Source organism: Mercurialis annua, linkage group LG3 (genome assembly GCF_937616625.2).
Source record: "Mercurialis annua linkage group LG3, ddMerAnnu1.2, whole genome shotgun sequence".
Classification (NCBI taxonomy): Eukaryota; Viridiplantae; Streptophyta; class Magnoliopsida; order Malpighiales; family Euphorbiaceae; genus Mercurialis; species Mercurialis annua.
This window is the reverse complement of record NC_065572.1, coordinates 2,933,178-2,950,098: the sequence shown is the minus strand read 5'-3', so window position 1 is coordinate 2,950,098 and position 16,921 is coordinate 2,933,178. Positions and strand designations below refer to the sequence as shown.

Below are 16,921 nucleotides of genomic sequence, written 5' to 3'. Positions count from 1 at the left end.
GGTCTAACAATATCAAACTTGGCTAAAGGGCTTTTTATTCTTTTCTTTTTGTTGGTAAAGATGTAGAGAATGTTGGGTAGGATGCCAAACTTGGCTAAAGGGTCTTTTATTCACTAATGTTATGTTGGCCCTTTACAAGAAAAAAAACTATAACATGTTATTCTATCATTTAATTATTATGGCTTTTTTATGATCCTCTAACAAATTGCATGTAAAAATGCATATAATTATCATGTTATAAAAGTTGAAATATGCAGCAATTTTAATTTATATGAAAAAAGCACTATAGCTAATCTCTAAATCAATACATGTTATCAAATTGGAAAAGTTGTAGAAGTTCCACATTATTCATATTAGAAATATGAGTGACAGGAATAAATAAATTTTCCATTTGCAGGTAAAAAATATACAAGTGAAAACACATTTAAGAAGTTTAATATTGAAATGAGTGTCAAGCAACTTTAAAAAAAAAATCTAATTTTTTAACATATCGATGAGTCATATTCAGCTCCATCTGAATTAATAAAAATAACGGGTGAAAAGCATTTATAAAAATTTACTCATATTTCGAAAGCAACTAATAATTTTCTCTTATGTTTCAAATAAAAGAAATCTTTTACTCATATTCCAAATCACTAAATTGTAGAAATAAATATCTATTCTTAATTATTCTTTTAATAAAAATAAATAAATAATAGTAATTCTTATCTTATTTTATTTTACTTCAAAAAGTTTAAAATCAAAACTAATTAACTCATTTATGCCACATTTTTTGCTGCCGTATTCTGTTACCTCTCAAGTATTTTCAGACGTCACCTCGTCGCCAAAACCCTGCACCGTCTCTCAGTCAGTCAGCTCCGCCATGACACCAAACTTAAAACCCACAAGCCACCTCTCTCTCTCTACCTCTTTGCTCAAGAAAGTTCTAATCTTTAGCTTACTCAAAATATAACAGGTTAGTTTTTGTTTTCCTTTTTCAGTCATAAACTCATACATAATCTTGTGTTTATTTTTAGTAATTTTTTTCAATGTTAAATTTCTAGGTTTCATGTAAAACACAACTAGGGTTTATAACTAGAGCTTATACTCGTAATCTTTACTTAAATTTATGTAAGATAAATAATGGGTTTTTGTTACTTGTAAAAGGGTCAAGAGATAAATTTGTAAAGCTACTGTTTTTAATTTTTTTTATTTTTTTTTATTTAGGGTTGTTTGTTTGTTAGATTTAATGGAGAAGACAATGGATGATTTGAAACTAGCAGATTTAAAGAAAGAATTGATGAGAAAATCAGTTGATCAAGTACATGCACAAGCCTCTTCATTTTTCTTGTTGACTCTACAATGGAAAGATTTAGAGGCTCATTTTGATTTGGCTAAGAGTGATTTACTTAAGCAAGCTCAAGAACTTGATTGGAAAGAGAAAAAATTGATGGAAAATGTTCGAGTTCTTGAGGAACGTGATCAGGAGATTGAGGTTAAGTTAAGTAAGGCTAAAGAAGTGTTTGATGAGGCTGAAACAAAGGAAAAAGAATTGGAGCAATGTAGGTTAGAGTTGAGTTCAACAGAAGGGAAACTGAATTTGGCTCGAAAAGAGGTTGATGATTACAATTGGACACTTAAGGCGAAAACGGAGCAGTTAGGGGTAGTGAAGAAGGAGGCTGAGAGTTGCAATAAGGATCTTACTGTGAAAAACAAGCAATTGGATATGGTTCAGAAATTGTTAGAAGAACGAAATGTGGAGCTTGAGTCGAAGGAAGTTAAGTTGGGTTCTGTTTGTACGAAGCTTGAGGATTGTTCGAAGGAGCTTTCTTTGAAAAATGAGCAGTTAAGGTTAGTGCATAAGGAGGTTGAGGATTGCAATAAGGATCTTACTGTAAAAAACAAGCAATTGGATATTGTTCTGAAATTGTTAGAAGAACGGAATGCGGAGCTTGAGTCGAAGGAAATTAAATTGGGTTCGGTTAAGCTTGAGGATTGTTCAAAGGACCTTTTTTTGAAAAATGAGCAGTTGAGGTTAGTGGTGAAGGAGGCAGACCAGGCAAAAATTGTGGTTACAGGCCTTAATGATGAACTTGAGCTAAAGAAGAAGGAATTGTGTGAAATGAGGATCTTGATTAAAGATTATAGTGGTGAACTTTATTCAAAAGAGAAGCAGTTGGAAAGGCTTCAGGTTTTGACTGAAGATTGTTCTAGTGATCTTGAATTGAAAAAGAGAAAACTGCGTGGAATTGAAGATTCAATTAACCAGTGTTTGAATCAGCTTGATTTGGAAAAGAAGGAACCTGATTCAACCAAGAAAATACTGAAGTCCTACCTGGATAAGAATAAATTGAAAGAGGAAGAACTGAGTAAACTCGATAAGTTGATTGAGGAGAAATCGAAAGCTCTTTGCTTAAAATTGAAACATATTGATTCAATCAAAGTGTTGATTGGGGAGTACACTGAAGAACTTCAGGCAAAAGAAAATGAATATGATGCAATGAGGAAATCTGTCGATGGTTGTTCTGAAAAGCTGTCGTTGAAAGAGACAGAGCTCAGTAGAGTCCAGAAACTAATTGAGGAAAGCTCAAAAGATCTCTATTTACAAGAGAGAAATCTTGATTCAATCAAACTGTTGATTACTGAGAGCACCGAAGAACTTGAAATGATAGAGAATCTGTATGATGCAATGAAAATTTCCATCAGTGAATGCTCTGAGAAGCTGACAATGAAAGAAAGTGAACTGGAGTTAATTGAACAATCTGTTAACGAGCAGTCAATAAACCTTTTGTCAGAAGAGAGGAAATTACGCCGCGTCCAAATGTCTCGAAAACAGTATGCCGAAAAACTTGAATCGAAGAAAAAGGAGCTTGATTCAGTTAACAAAACAATGAGGTCGTATTTTAAAGATCTCGAGTTGAAAGAGAGGGAATATAATGCTATTCGAGAATGCATTAGAGAACGTAATGAAGAGCTTCATTTGAAGGAGAAGCTACTGAAATCAGTTCAAACATCAATCCTAGAGCACAGTAAGGAGCTTGAAGCTTTGAAGATGCAAAAAATCTCTGTCGAAAAATCAGTTGTGGAGTGTTCTGATGGACGTATCAAGGAGTTGGAATTGAAAGAAAAACAACTTAATTCCATACAAAAATCCGTTGAGGAACGTAGTAATCAACTGAACCTGAAAGAGAAACAATTGAATAATTGTCTTTCTTCTCAAACAATGATTATGCAATCTGATGAATTCCACAGTATCCGACATACTTTTTCTCAGCATAGGCAGGCACCTGAACTAGAAGAGGCTATTCGAAATTCTGAGAATTTACCTGATACTGTTTTTCAGCACAGACAGGCATCTGAACTACAAAAGGATTTCCGAGCTGGTTCAATAAAAAGAGAAAATTGTGAATCTATCAACGAGCTTGAATTAGGAGAAGAGCCTCGAATTCCAGAGAATTTGTCTGGTAAATTCTTTCTTTCAATCATTATCTAGTGCAATTTAATGAGTGCTATTTCTGTGATTATATCGGTATATATTTTTAAAACACGTGATTTTGATGTTTCTGTGTATATTTACGTATTCATATGAAAAGAAATAGTTATCATTCCTGCTTGGTGATTGTCACATTCTTTCTGCTGCATAGGGAACATAAAAATTGAACAATTGGAACTTTTAGGCAACAGTAATCAGTTGCATACTCCATTTGCAAATTGTCAGTATGGTGTGGCAACTGGCGAAAGAAATTGTACTTCAGTCCTAGAGGAGGACATCGGTGGGCATGATTTGAAGCCCCATGAAGTTCTAGATGCCCTTAAGATGTCACCAGAACCAGCAAGATTTGTTTTTAATGTGATTGAAGAATTGTATTCCCAGCAGCAGAGAAATATAAGTTCAGAAGTTGGCGGCATGAGTATCGTCAAAAGTGAGATTCTATTATTGGAGCAGCTGATGAAAGTCTCGCCAAAAATTAGTCCTCAGTTGAAAGAAGAAGCTAAACAACTGGCTGTTTCCTGGAAAGCAAATAGAAGATTGGAGAATGAGAATTCAATGGAAGTTTGGGCATTTTTGTTGTTTTCGCTGATATATGGATTTGTCTTTCATTTTGGAAGAGATGAAATTTTCAGACTTGTCTCGTTTGTTGCTCATCGTAAACAGGCCCCTGATATATGTCGAGCCCTTGGTTTCAGAGATAAGATTCCTGGTAAGCTTTGTAGTAATTCACCCGTACACTCCAATTTAATATTTTGTGATAACACTTCTGTATAAGTTTTCGTTGAAAGAAAAATGGCGAACCAACTTGTATTTATAGTTTGTCATTGGCTATTATATATGTTTGGCATGAGAAACTGGTAATGCAGATTCATCAGAATCCATCAGTATGTATTTTGATGAGCCATCTGCATCTCATTGGGGATTAAACTGAATCGTAACAGAGGCTGTTGATTTTGTATGAACACTACTCGTTGTTTTCAATAGTTTTTTTATAAATTATTTGCAGAGATTATTCAGAGTCTTATCGAACGGAGTCAGTACATAGAGGCTGTTAGATTTAGTTGCACATTTGAGTTGATCGACAAGTTTCCACCGGAAGTCATGTTGGAACAATACATGGAGAATATATGGACAGGCGACAAAATGGATTTGCCGAAAGCAGAGGCATGTGTGAGCTTTTCTTTGCCTTGTGATATACTTTTGTTTTCCGATCCAACCGCCATTATCGTTATCATTTAGTACGACAAGTAAATCTTGTTCATTTTTTATTCTATTGCAGGCCAATGCTATACATAAAGAAGTAACTGCTCTTCAGTCTATATTAGAATGCATATCAGAGTGCAAGTTCGAATCCAGATTTCTAACTCCGAATATAAACCGTCGCATTTCCGAGCTAGAGAGGCAAATGGCGAGCAGTGTAAGCACTTCACCGACTCCTGCCCTTATTTCTCGACCACAACCAAAACCACAGAGTGGAAATTACCATCCTATTCCGAGGAGTAAGCCGTCACCTGCTACTGTGCTGCAACAACACACGAAGCGTCCTAGGATGGATGATATATCAGCAGGCAAACCCAATTCATCTAACAAAAAATGAAACCATTTCTGACATGTAGTTGTAGTTTGACATATTCTGAAAAAGTTTAGCTAGATCTTCTCTCAGTAGAATGTATAAATTTGAAAAATCTACTTATGTTTGTAAATACTTGTACAGAAAACACCAACATTTTCAAGAATTTGCATCTGTTTTGTATGGTTAATGCCATTTTCACTTCATTTGTACTTTTATTTATCTCATAATTGTTATGTTAATTATGTTATAATGCCTTCTCTTTTACCCCGCATATATTTGTCCATGACAAAATTTTATCATGCACAATATGACACAGCATAAAACTATTGCTAAACGTAAACTATATAAACAAAGCTATTATTTTAGTGAAAAATTAAAAACAACTTTTTTATGTGTATTATTAAACAAATAATTATAAAGTTTTAGTTTAATTAAAGGAATAAGTAAAAATTAAAATATAAAAAAATAAATATTATAAATTGTAGTTATTATGTGTTTATTAACTTATAAAGAAAAATTAACAAATTTATTCTATTTATTTATTAATACATAATAAATATAGATATTTTATGACATTTTTATTAAGAGCAAATCACTTTGTTAATTTCACTATTGGATGAAAGTGATAATAACTCTGATGAAAAATGGACGAAGTAAGCTTTATTTTGGAAAATTCAAAATAACCGTAGACAATTCATATTTTTCTGATACAAACAAAGGGTCAACCATGCCTTCGAATTTGTGTCCCGGAGTCAAATTGGTCATTTTAATTTTTTAGTTAATTAGATCTTTAAAGTTGTATTTCAGGATCAAATAGAGCATTTTAGTCAATTAAATCTCCAAACTTGTGTCTCGGGGGTCAACTGAATCTATGCGAATCTATGTTTGATGTATACAAATTAGGGGTAATTTGATATAAATTAAGAGAGTTTGAGCAAGTAATTGAATAAAAAATTTAAAATAACTTATCTAATCCTCCGAAACACAAATTTGAAAATCTAATTAATTAAAAGAATTAAACACAAATATAAGGGTCGGGTCGACCCTTTATTCCTTTTGATACCAATGTAAAATAAACTGGATTAATCAACTCATACTATACCAAACTTAACAAATTTAGGTTTTCAAAATATTTTTTAATCTCATTAAAAAGTTGATGTTTTTAAAATATTTAATTAACAATTGTGAGATATCTAAATACTTATATTAAGAATATAACAAAAAATCAATAAATTGTTTTTTCTGATTTTTTTGTGCAAAGTAAATTTTAAACTACTACTCCTTCCATTCCATTAAATTTTATATTTCATTTTGTGATGTCCTATTTTAGAAGTCTCATTTTTAATTTTAGAGTATTTTTATATTTAATACCCTTTATTTAGTTATTTTAAATAAACTCTTTACAAAATTTCACTATGAATAAAATTTAATCTGTGTGTAAAAATAAATGAAACGGAAGAAGTATGTTTTTTTATGGGACATGAATAAAAAAAGATTAAGATGGTATTAGCCGAAGCACCGCAAGTACATTTCATACCGGTCATAACACTTTGAATCACAAAGTAGTGTTAAAAATATGATGAGCCCACATAAACTTTCATAATCTTTGTGTGTTTTGAACAACAACTTACCATAGAAACTTAGCTGCCAAGTTGTTTGCAGTTTTTGTTCTCAATTATATGTATCTGTCATATAATGTCACAAGCAAACACCCTTAAATAGTACTACTTCTTTTCAAGTATCAATACCAGGCCACCATTATCAAAATTTGCTTATTTTGGTAACCTTAGTTTTTGTTTCTTCACCACTACTCACTTTTTTATCATCTTTCTTGCATTTTCTCTCACTAGGGTTTGCTCAAGGTTTGTTCTTTTTCATAACCTGCCATTTTAATGTTCATGCATTTCTTGGTTTTGCATTTTATTTGTTGTCTGCAATTTTGGGTGTTATGTTTTGAACAATTAGTATGTAAAAGCTACAATTTTTGCATCTAAATGTTGTTGCTTTAACTGAATAGGTTTTAATGGAGAAGATAATGGAGACACTTAAACTAGCTGAGTTAAGGAAAGAAGATTTAAGAAAGTCATGTGAACAAGTACATGCACAAGCTTTTACTCTTCAGTGGAAAATTTTGGAGGCTCATTTTGATTTGACTAGGGCTGGTTTACTATACCAAGCTCAAGAACTTGCTTTAAAGGAGAAAAAATTAGTGGAAGACGCTCAATTGGGCGAACAACGCGATCAAGAGGTTGAGATTAAGCTTAGTGAGGTCAAAAGAGGCTTAGAAGAGCTTGAACGAAACCAAGAAAGTTTGTCTCTTTTCAATTTGAGGATTGAGCAGTGTGATTTAAAGCTGAGTTTAATGCAACAGAGATCGACTTTGGCCCGCAGACAGGTTGATGAGAGTAATGAGATGCTTAGGATGAAAAGGGATCAACTGAGCATGCTGCAATATGATGTTGAAAGTTGTGTTTATGAGCTTAGTGTAAAAAGGAACCAACTGAGTATGGTTCAGAAATCTTTAGAAGATTGTAATTTGGAGCTTGAATCGAAGAAGATGAAATTGGGTTTGGTGAACTCAGAGCTTGAGGAGTGTGATTTAAAGCTTAGTTCAATGCAAAAGAAATTGACTTTGGCCCGCAGAGAGGTTGATGAGAGTAATGAGATGGTTAGGATGAAAAGGGATCAACTGGGAATGGTGCAAAATCAGGTTGAAAAGTGTACTAGAGAGCTTAGTGAAAAAGAGAAGCAACTAGGTACGTTTCAGAAATCTTTAGAAGATTGTAATGTGGAGCGTGAATCGAAGGAGATGAAATTGGGGTTGGTGAACTCAGAGCTTGAGGAGTGTTCTAAGAAACTGTTTGTGAGAAATGGGCAACTGATGTTGTTGCAGAGGAAGCTTGAGATGAGTTCTGAGGAACTAGAAACCAAAGAGGAGCAGTTAGAGAAGGTTAAAATTCTGATCAGAGATTGCAATAATGATCTTGTGCTGAAGCAGAAGGAGTTGGAGTTGAAAGAAAAACAACCTGATGATACTGTTTCTCAGCATGAACAGGCGCCTGAATCGCAAGAGGTTCTTCGAGTACCAGATAATTTTCCTGGTAACTTGGTCCTTTCATTTTATTGTCTAATGAATCTAGTTATGATTTTCGTTTAATATTTCGTCAAGCAGAGGATTCTGATATTGTGGATGTTTGAATTGTTGGTTCTCTTTGCTTAGGGGGCCAAGTTTTTCCTTCAAATGTTAAAATTGAGCCAAGGGAACATGTAAGAGCCAATGATCCTGTATGCTCTTTTTCTGCACAGCCTCGGTCTGATGGAGAAACCAATGAAAGGAATTCTGCTTCTATCAGAAATGAAGATATGAGTTGGCATGATCGGAATCCGCACGAAGTTCTAGCTACGTTACGAATGTCATCAGATCCAGTAAAATTTGTATTAGATGTGATGAATGGAGGTGCAAATAATGATGCTAGTGTTATCAGAAGTAAGGCTGTGTTATTGGAACAACTAATGAAACTCTCACTAGTAATAAGCCCTCTGGTAAAAGAAGAAGCTAGAAAAGTGGCAATTTCCTGGACAGCAAATATGAAATTGGATTATGAGAATTCAATGGAAATCTGGGCCTTTTTGCTGTTCTCACTGATATATAAAGTTGTGCCTAGTCTTGAAAGAGATACGATCTTCAGGCTTCTTGTGATTGTTGCTCATCACAAAGAGGCCCCTTCAATCTGTCGCATCCTTGCTTTCAATGAGCGAGTCCCTGGTAATAATTCTGACAAACCACGTTGCATGTCCATATATAAATATGAGTTGCATGTTAAATGGCCACGCGTGTGATTTGAGGATACTTCGTTTTATCGGCTATAACGAAAATAAGGCTGGTATATGCTTGTCATTATAAAATATGTGTTTCGCTTTGTGGCTGTTTATTTGCTTGTTTTCTATAAGATTTCTGTTGTGAAATGTTGATTTTGCCATTTCATTTGACAATGTGACATTTCTAGAGGCATGAAAGGATGAAACTGCATTTTTATTTTACTGTTTGATTCATTTTACAGAGATTATTCAGTGTCTTATTGCAAGGCAGCAGCATATAGCAGCTGTCAGGTTTAGTTGTGCATTTGAGCTGATCGACAAGTTTCCGCCTGAAAACATCCTGGGAATGTACGTGGAGCATATATTGATGGCTACCAGGAACTCCAAGAATGGTGAGGATTTGGCAAAACAACAGGCAAGTCTACTGTTTTTATATGTTGTCAGCTTCTTTATAATGGGTGATCCATTGGGGAGATCGTTTCAGAATTCCCCATTTCGAGTGATTTTGAAACTATTTTTCATACTGTCGTGTTCCGATTTCTGTTTGCAAACGGAATGGCAGATCATATTCTTTTGCCTGTGCGTCAAAAATACTGGTGAAAAGCCATGATATCTTCTGGCGGACAGGCAGGAAAAAATAATCTGATTGTCCGTCAGAATCCTGAATAAAAAAAATAGTCTGTCATTCTGTTTTACAAACTGAAATCAATATCTTATGATCCGGTTGTCAATATACACGCGCTGAAACACACACACAATTACACAAACATGCTAGTCTTGATCAGGATGAAAAGCAAATTTACTGGATATTGATTCTATTGCAGGATAAGGCTATAGATGAAGAATTAGACGCTCTTAGAACCGTGTTAGAATGTCTAGCAGAATGCAAGTTTGAATCAAATTTCTTAACTGGGAACATATACAGTCGCATTGCGGAGCTAGGGAAGCAAAAGGCAAGAAGCACAAACTCGTTGCGATATGTGGAGCCATCTCCTTCTCTTGTGGTGCAACAACAGGACAATAGTAAGCGCCCGAGGATAGATAATAGACGTGTCACTCGATCAACACACAAAATGTAGCTTTTTGCACCAATAAGAAATTAGCGAAAAATGTATCGCATCAGAATCCGGTCTAGGTAAGATTTTTCTGATGTGTATACATATGTGATGTTTACTTCAAACACTATAATGGGACTCTTCCATTAATGACTAGTTAGTACTAATCTTTAGTGTTCAACTTGTAGCAAAATGCTTTTGTAAATGGCCAACTCCATTGTACAGGAACTATAATTAGTCTATATAAATTACAGTTTGTGATTTTTTTTTTTCTTAGTCAGGCGTTTTGTTTCCTTTTTCATCCGGTCGTTTCGATTTTCGGTTAAATTCTCTCATTCGATCAGTTTGGCCATTTAGTCGAAGAGTAAATTTGGTCAAAAAGTTGTCTGTACGGTTTCGATCGAACCGACCGGATGCTCAACCCCCACATAAACTTTCATATTTTGCGTGTGTTTTGAACAAGAACTTACTAGGCCACACAGCAGAAACTTAGTTGCCAAGTAGTTGAACTATTTTTTGGTAGCAGGAGTTAATGTGGCAAGCAGACACCCATAAATGGTACATCTTTTCAATAATTTATAGCAAGCCGCCATTATCATTATTTGCTCTGCTTCATTTAACTAGGCCTGGTTTACTAAACCAATTCAAGAACTTGCTTTAAAGGAGAAAAAATTAGTGGAAAACATCCGATTGTATTTTTTAATTTTTCTAGTTATTTGATCTATTATATTTTTAAATTTTTCTTACTTCATTTATGTATAATTCTTTTTATTTGATCTACTTTTTTTTTACTTTTCTTACTTTTATTTCATAAAACTAAAAAAAAAATCAAATGTTAATAAATATTAAAAAATTAAATTGAAGGCATCAAGTATATGTGGGAGTGCGAGAGTAATTTGTAGTGCGTTTAACGAACTTTAAGTTCAAGTAAAAATTATCGAGCTAATTTTTTTGATAAGGAACTAGTTGTGGGAAAGAATCATATGTCGTCGTGTTTAAAACTTAAAATAGTGATGAATCCAAATAAATTGTTTCTTTTTAGGCTTAACCCATTATTAGGTACTTAAATTATACGTTCTTTGATTAACCGGTTCCTAAACTAAATTTGTCTCTTTTTGATCTTTGAATTTAGGAAAAACGTATCTTCAAGTTCTTCTATAGATCTCCTTAAAAATTCCATTAGTTATATGGAATTTTTTTAACAAATAACTCGCCATTTTTGGAGTGCACGCTCTTAACATAAGGATTTAAAGATAAGTTTTTTTATAAGTTCAGGAACTCAAAAGAGATAAAATTTAATTCAGGGACCATTTAATTAAAAATTATATAATTTAAGGTCCTAATAATGAGTTTATCCTTCTTTTTATTTGTGTTTTGAACAAGAGAACCCCCACTACAGAAATCAAATTACATGCATCTGTCAGAAATATCTGGTCTTTATAAAAAAATTCCATTAGCATTCTCAAAGATTTTTCCTTTAGCATTCTCAAGATTTACTCAAGATTTACAACTAGGGTTTACTCAAGATTTTTCCTTTAGCATTCTCAAAGGAACGAAAGGTTAGTTCTTTTTCACATAACCCACCATTTTTATTTCTTTGTTTTTTAAGTTAAAGTTCATGCTTTTATTTGTTAGTTCTGCATTTTATTTTATTTTTGCAATTTTGACTTTTTAGTTAAATGGTATTAAGTTTCTTGTCAAAGGGTACTACTAGGTTTTGAAACAATTGATTTTGAGTTAAAATTAGGATGTAAAGCAACAATTTTTGCATCTGAAAGTTGGTTCTTTAACTAGGCTTCAATGGAGAAGACAATGGAGACACTTAAACTAGCTGAGTTAAGAAAAGAAGGTTTAAGGAAGTCATTTGATCAAGCCCATGTTCAATCCTCTTCCATTCTCTTGTTCACTCTTCAGTGGAAAGATTTGGAGGCTCAGTTTGATTTAGCTAGGGCTGATTTACTACAGCAAGCTCAAGAACTTGCTTTGAAAGAGAGAACATTAGTGGAAAATACCCGAGTGCTTGAACAGCGCGATCGAGAGGTCGAGATTAAGTTAAGTGAGGTCAAGAAAGGCTTAGATGAGCTTGAACGAAACGAAAAGAAATTGGGTATGTTTCATAAGTGGATTGAGGAGTCTGCTTTGGAGCTTAGTTCGACGGAAAAGAAACTGAATTTGGCCCGTAAAGAGGTTGATGGGTGTGATGAGATGCTTAAGTTGAAAAGGGATAAATTGGGAGTGGTGCAAACTGAGGTTGAATCGAAGGAGATGAAATTGGAATTGGTGAACTCGGAGCTTGAGGAGTGTTCTAAGGAACTTACTGTCAAAAATGGGGAGTTGACATTGTTGCAGAAGAAACTCGAAATATGTTCCAAGGAACTAGAAACGAAAGAGGAGGAGGTAGAAAAGGTTAAAGTTATGATAACAGGTTGTAATGATGAACTTGTGCTGAAGCATAAGGTGTTGGATGTTGTAAAGAACTTGATCAGTGATTGTAATGCTGAACATGAGTTGAAAAAGAAGCAGTTGGAGATAATGCGTGATTTGAGCGAGAGATGTTCCGGTGACCTTGACCTGAAGGCGAAAAAACTGAGTCGGATTGAAGAATCAATATCTCATTACCTGAAGGAGGTTGATGTGAAAAGGAAGGAACTTGATTCAGTTCAAAAAGTGTTGAAGGAGCGTCGGGAAGACTGCAATTTAAAAGAGAAGTTATTGAGTGGAATTCAGAATTTGATTCGGGAGAGTTCAGAAGATCTTGATTTAAAAATGAAGGATCTTAAATCAATCAAAGTGTTGATCGGAGAGAACAGGGAAGAACTTAGAGCTAAAGAGAAGCAGTACGAAGCAGTGAAGAAGTCTGTCAACGAGGTCTCTGCAAAGCTTTCATTGAAAGAGAAAGAGTTGGAGTGGATGGAAGAGTCTATTAAACAGAAATCGACAACGCTTTGGTCAGAAAACAAGAAATTAAGTGATTTCCAATACCGCGTAGAACAGCATGCCAAAGAACTTGAATGCAAAGAAAAAGAGTTCAGTTTACTCAAAGAAACAATGAATAGATGTAGTGAAGAGCTCAAGTTGAAAGAGAAGCAACTGAAATCGGTCCAATTATCGATCTTGGAGTCTAGTAAGGAGCTTGAAGCATTGAAGATCCAAAAAAACTGTGTCCAAAGATCAATTATTAAAGAAGCGGGTTCAATAAAAAGAGAAAATTGTGAATCTATCAACGAGCTTGAATTAGGAGAAGAGCTTCGAATTCCAGAGAATTTGTCTGGTAAATTCTTTCTTTCAATCATTATTTAGTGCAATTTAATGAATGCTATTGCTGTGAATATATCACTATATATTTTTAAAACACATGATTTTGATGTTTCTTGTATATTTGCGTATTCATATGAAAGAAATAGTTTTCAATCCTGCTTGGTGATTCACACATTCTTTCTGCTGCATAGGGAACCTAAAAATTGAACAATCGGAATTTTTAGGCAACAGTGATCAGTTGCATGCTCCATTTACAAATTGTCAGTATGGTGCGGCAACTGACGAAAGAAATTGTACTTCAGTCCTAGAGGAGGACATTGGTGAGCATGATTTGAAGCCCCATGAAGTTTTAGATGCCCTTAAGATGTCACCAGACCCAGCAAGATTTGTTCTTAATGTGATTGAAGGATTGTATTCCCAGCAGCAGAGAAATGTAAGTTCAGAAGTTGGCGGCATGAATATCGTCAATAGTGAGATTCTATTATTGGAGCAGCTGATGAAAGTCTCGCCTAAAATTAGTCCTCAATTGAAAGAAGAAGCTAAACAACTGGCAGTTTCCTGGAAAGCAAATAGAAGATTGGAGAATGAGGATTCAATGGAAGTTTGGGCATTTTTGTTGTTTTCGCTGATATATGGATTTGTGTTTCATTTTGGAAGAGATGAAATTTTCAGACTCATCTCGTTTGTTGCTCATCGTAAACAGGCCCCTGAAATATGTCGAGCCCTTGGTTTCAGAGATAAGATTCCTGGTAAGCTTTGTAGTAATTCACCCGTACACTCCAATTTAATATTTTGTGATAACATTTCTGTATAAGTTTTCGTTGAAAGAAAAATGGCGAACCAACTTGTATTTGTAGTTTGTAATTGGCTATTATATATGTTTGGCATGAGAAACTGGTAATGCAGATTCATCAGAATCCATCAGTATGTATTTTGATGAGCCATCTGCATCTCATTGGGGATTAAACTGAATCGTAACAGAGGCTGTTGATTTTGTATGAACACTACTCGTTGTTTTTAATACTTTTTTATAAATTATTTGCAGAGATTATTCAGAGTCTTATCGAACGGAGTCAGTACATAGAGGCTGTTAGATTTAGTTGCACATTTGAGTTGATCGACAAGTTTCCACCGGAAGTCATGTTGGAACAATACATGGAGAATATATGGACAGGCGACAAAATGGATTTGCTGAAAGCAGAGGCATGTGGGAGCTTTTCTTTGCCTTGTGATATACTTTTGTTTCCCGATCCAACCGCCATTATCGCTATCATTTAGCACGACAAGTAATCCTTGTTCATTTTTTATTTTATTGCAGGCCAATGCTATACATAAAGAAGCAACTGCTCTTCAGTCTATATTAGAATGCATATCAGAGTGCAAGTTCGAATCCAGATTTCTAACTCAGAATATAAACCGTCGCATTTCCGAGCTAGAGAGGCAAAAGACGAGCAGTGTAAGCACTTCACTGACTCCTGCCCTTATTTCTCGTCCACAACCAAAATCACAGAGTGGAAAGTACCATCCTATACCGAGGAGTAAGCGGTCACCTGCTACTGTGCTGCAACAACACACGAAGCGTCCTAGAATGGATGATATATCCGCAGGCAAACCCAATTCATCTAACAAAAAATAAAACCATTTCTGACATATTCTGAAAGTTTGGCTAGATCTTCTCTCAGTAGAATGTACAAATTTGAAAAATCTACTTATGTTTGTAAATACTTGTACAGAAAAGAAAACACCAACATTTTCAAGAATTTGCATCTGTTTTGTATGGTTAAACTTAATGCCATTTTCACTTCATTTGTACTTTTATTTATCTCAGAATTGTTATGTTAATTATGTTATAATGCCTTCTCTTTTACCCCACATATATTTGTCAATAACAAAATTTTATCATGCACAATCTTACACAGCATAAAAACTAGGCCAAATGTGGTAAAAAGATCAAACCTTTCACAAAAGTTTCATAAAAGTCCCGACCTTTCAATTTTGTCGATTTTGGCCAAAAACTGATTATTTAGTTTCACAAAAGTCCTGACCTTTTAATTTTGTTGATTTTGGCCAAAAAGAATTATTTGGTTTCACAAATGTTCTAAACTTTCAATATATGTGCATGTCACGTAGGCGCCACATAGGAAAATTGAAATCAAATTGAGAGTTGGCCACAATTGAAACCAAATAATATGTTTTTGGCTAAAATCGACAAAATTGAAAGATCAGGACTTTTGTGAAACTTTTATGAAAGGTTTGGCCTTTTTACGACATTTGGCCTAAAAACTATTGCTAAAGGTAAACTGTATAAATAAAGGGCCAAATGTCGTAAAAAGGCCAAAACTTTTACAAAAATTTCACAAAAGTCCTGACCTTTCAATTTTGTCGATTTTGGCCAAAAACTGATTATTTGGTTTCACAAAAGTCCCGGCCTTTCAATTTTGTCGAATTTGGCCAAAAATGAATTATTTGGTTTCACAAAAATCCAGACCTTTCAATATATGTGCATGCCACGTAGGCGCCACATAGGCAAATTGAAATCAAATTAGGAGTTGGTCACAATTGAAATCAAATAATATGTTTTTGGCCAAAATCGACAAAATTGAGAGGTCAGGACTTTTGTGAAACTTTTATAAAAGGTTTGGCCTTTTTACGACATTTGGCCTAAACAAAGCTATTATTTTGGTGAAAAATTTAAAAGAATTTTTTTATGTTTATTAATAAATAAATAATTATAAAGTTTTAGTTTAATTAAAGAAATAAGTAAAAATCAATATATAAATAAATAAATAAATTACATGTATTTTTAGATATTATGAATTTCAGTTATTATGTGTTTATGAACTTATAAAGATAATTTAAGAATTTTATTCTATTTATTTATGAACACATAATAAATATAGATATTGTATTGACATTTTTATTAAGAGCAAATTACTTTCAAGCCCTTCTTGTTTGAAAATCAAACGATATGTCCTCCATTTTATTTTTGTAAACGTTTTAGTCCCTCGTTCAGTTTCAATTTTAAAGGATTTAAATAAAAAGTTTAAAATTTAATTTAGTTATTAATTTTATATTTTAATATGTATAAATAAAAATTAGGCCAAATGTCGTAAAAAGGTCAAACCTTTCATAAAAGTTTCACAAAAGTCCTGACCTTTTAATTTTGTCGATTTTGGCCAAAAACAAATTATTTGGTTTCAATTGTGGCCAACTCTCAATTTGATTTTAATTTGCCTATGTGACACCTATGTGGCGCCTATGTGGCATGCCAAATATTGAAAGGTCGGGACTTTTGTGAAAACAAATAATTTATTTTTGGCCAAAATCGACAAAATTGAAAGGTCGGGACTTTTGTGAAACCAAATAATCAGTTTTTGGCCAAAATCGACAAAATTGAAAGGTCGGGATTTTTGTGAAACTTTTGTAAAAGATTTAGCCTTTTTACAACATTTGGCCTAAAAATTATAATATAATGAAAGTTAATGACTTAATGACTTCCATTTAATTTTTTTAATATTTATTAATGTTTTATTTTATTTTTTAAAATAGATTTTAAAAGTAAATGAAGTAAGAAAATTAAAGAAATTTAAATGTAAGAAAAGTAAAACAAACTAAATTGAGTTTATCAAGCCATTAAATCTCATAAATATAATTTTTATTTATACTTGTGTCAAGAATATATATGAGGATTAAATTGAATTTTTTTTAATTAAATCTTTTGACATAGTTGACGTTCATCAAAAA

General features: G+C 33.6%; 3 protein-coding genes across 6 annotated transcripts; all 3 read left to right on the top strand.

Annotated features, from left to right (window-relative positions):
* The first annotated feature begins 759 nt into the window (after positions 1 to 759).
* LOC126674884 (uncharacterized) lies at positions 760 to 5,257 on the top strand. Of its 3 annotated transcripts, none has more exons than XM_056105315.1 (5): positions 760 to 955; positions 1,224 to 3,443; positions 3,624 to 4,181; positions 4,479 to 4,642; positions 4,752 to 5,257. In XM_056105315.1, the coding sequence occupies exons 2-5, from the start codon at positions 1,229 to 1,231 to the stop codon at positions 5,067 to 5,069; spliced, it is 3,255 nt and encodes a 1,084-aa protein (XP_055961290.1). In that variant the 5' UTR covers positions 760 to 955; positions 1,224 to 1,228; the 3' UTR covers positions 5,070 to 5,257. The 3 variants fall into 3 exon arrangements, with proteins under 3 accessions (XP_055961290.1, XP_050225365.1, XP_055961289.1); XM_050369408.2 differs by having other exon boundaries at positions 1,207 to 3,443; positions 4,479 to 4,636; XM_056105314.1 differs by having other exon boundaries at positions 1,207 to 3,443.
* Positions 5,258 to 6,606: 1,349 nt separating this feature from the next.
* On the top strand, positions 6,607 to 10,180 carry LOC126674885 (uncharacterized). The gene is made up of 5 exons (XM_050369410.2): positions 6,607 to 6,907; positions 7,063 to 8,146; positions 8,266 to 8,811; positions 9,107 to 9,279; positions 9,689 to 10,180. Exons 2-5 carry the CDS (start codon positions 7,069 to 7,071, stop codon positions 9,941 to 9,943), a joined length of 2,052 nt encoding a protein of 683 aa, XP_050225367.1. The 5' UTR covers positions 6,607 to 6,907; positions 7,063 to 7,068; the 3' UTR covers positions 9,944 to 10,180.
* A 1,129-nt stretch (positions 10,181 to 11,309) lies between these two features.
* Positions 11,310 to 14,962, top strand: LOC130014704 (FRIGIDA-like protein 5). 2 transcript variants are annotated; one of them, XM_056105292.1, is made up of 5 exons: positions 11,310 to 11,478; positions 11,714 to 13,190; positions 13,369 to 13,926; positions 14,223 to 14,384; positions 14,496 to 14,653. In XM_056105292.1, the coding sequence occupies exons 2-5, from the start codon at positions 11,720 to 11,722 to the stop codon at positions 14,510 to 14,512; spliced, it is 2,208 nt and encodes a 735-aa protein (XP_055961267.1). In that variant the 5' UTR covers positions 11,310 to 11,478; positions 11,714 to 11,719; the 3' UTR covers positions 14,513 to 14,653. The 2 variants fall into 2 exon arrangements, with proteins under 2 accessions (XP_055961267.1, XP_055961266.1); XM_056105291.1 differs by having other exon boundaries at positions 11,311 to 11,478; positions 14,223 to 14,380; positions 14,496 to 14,962.
* Positions 14,963 to 16,921: the final 1,959 nt, after the last annotated feature.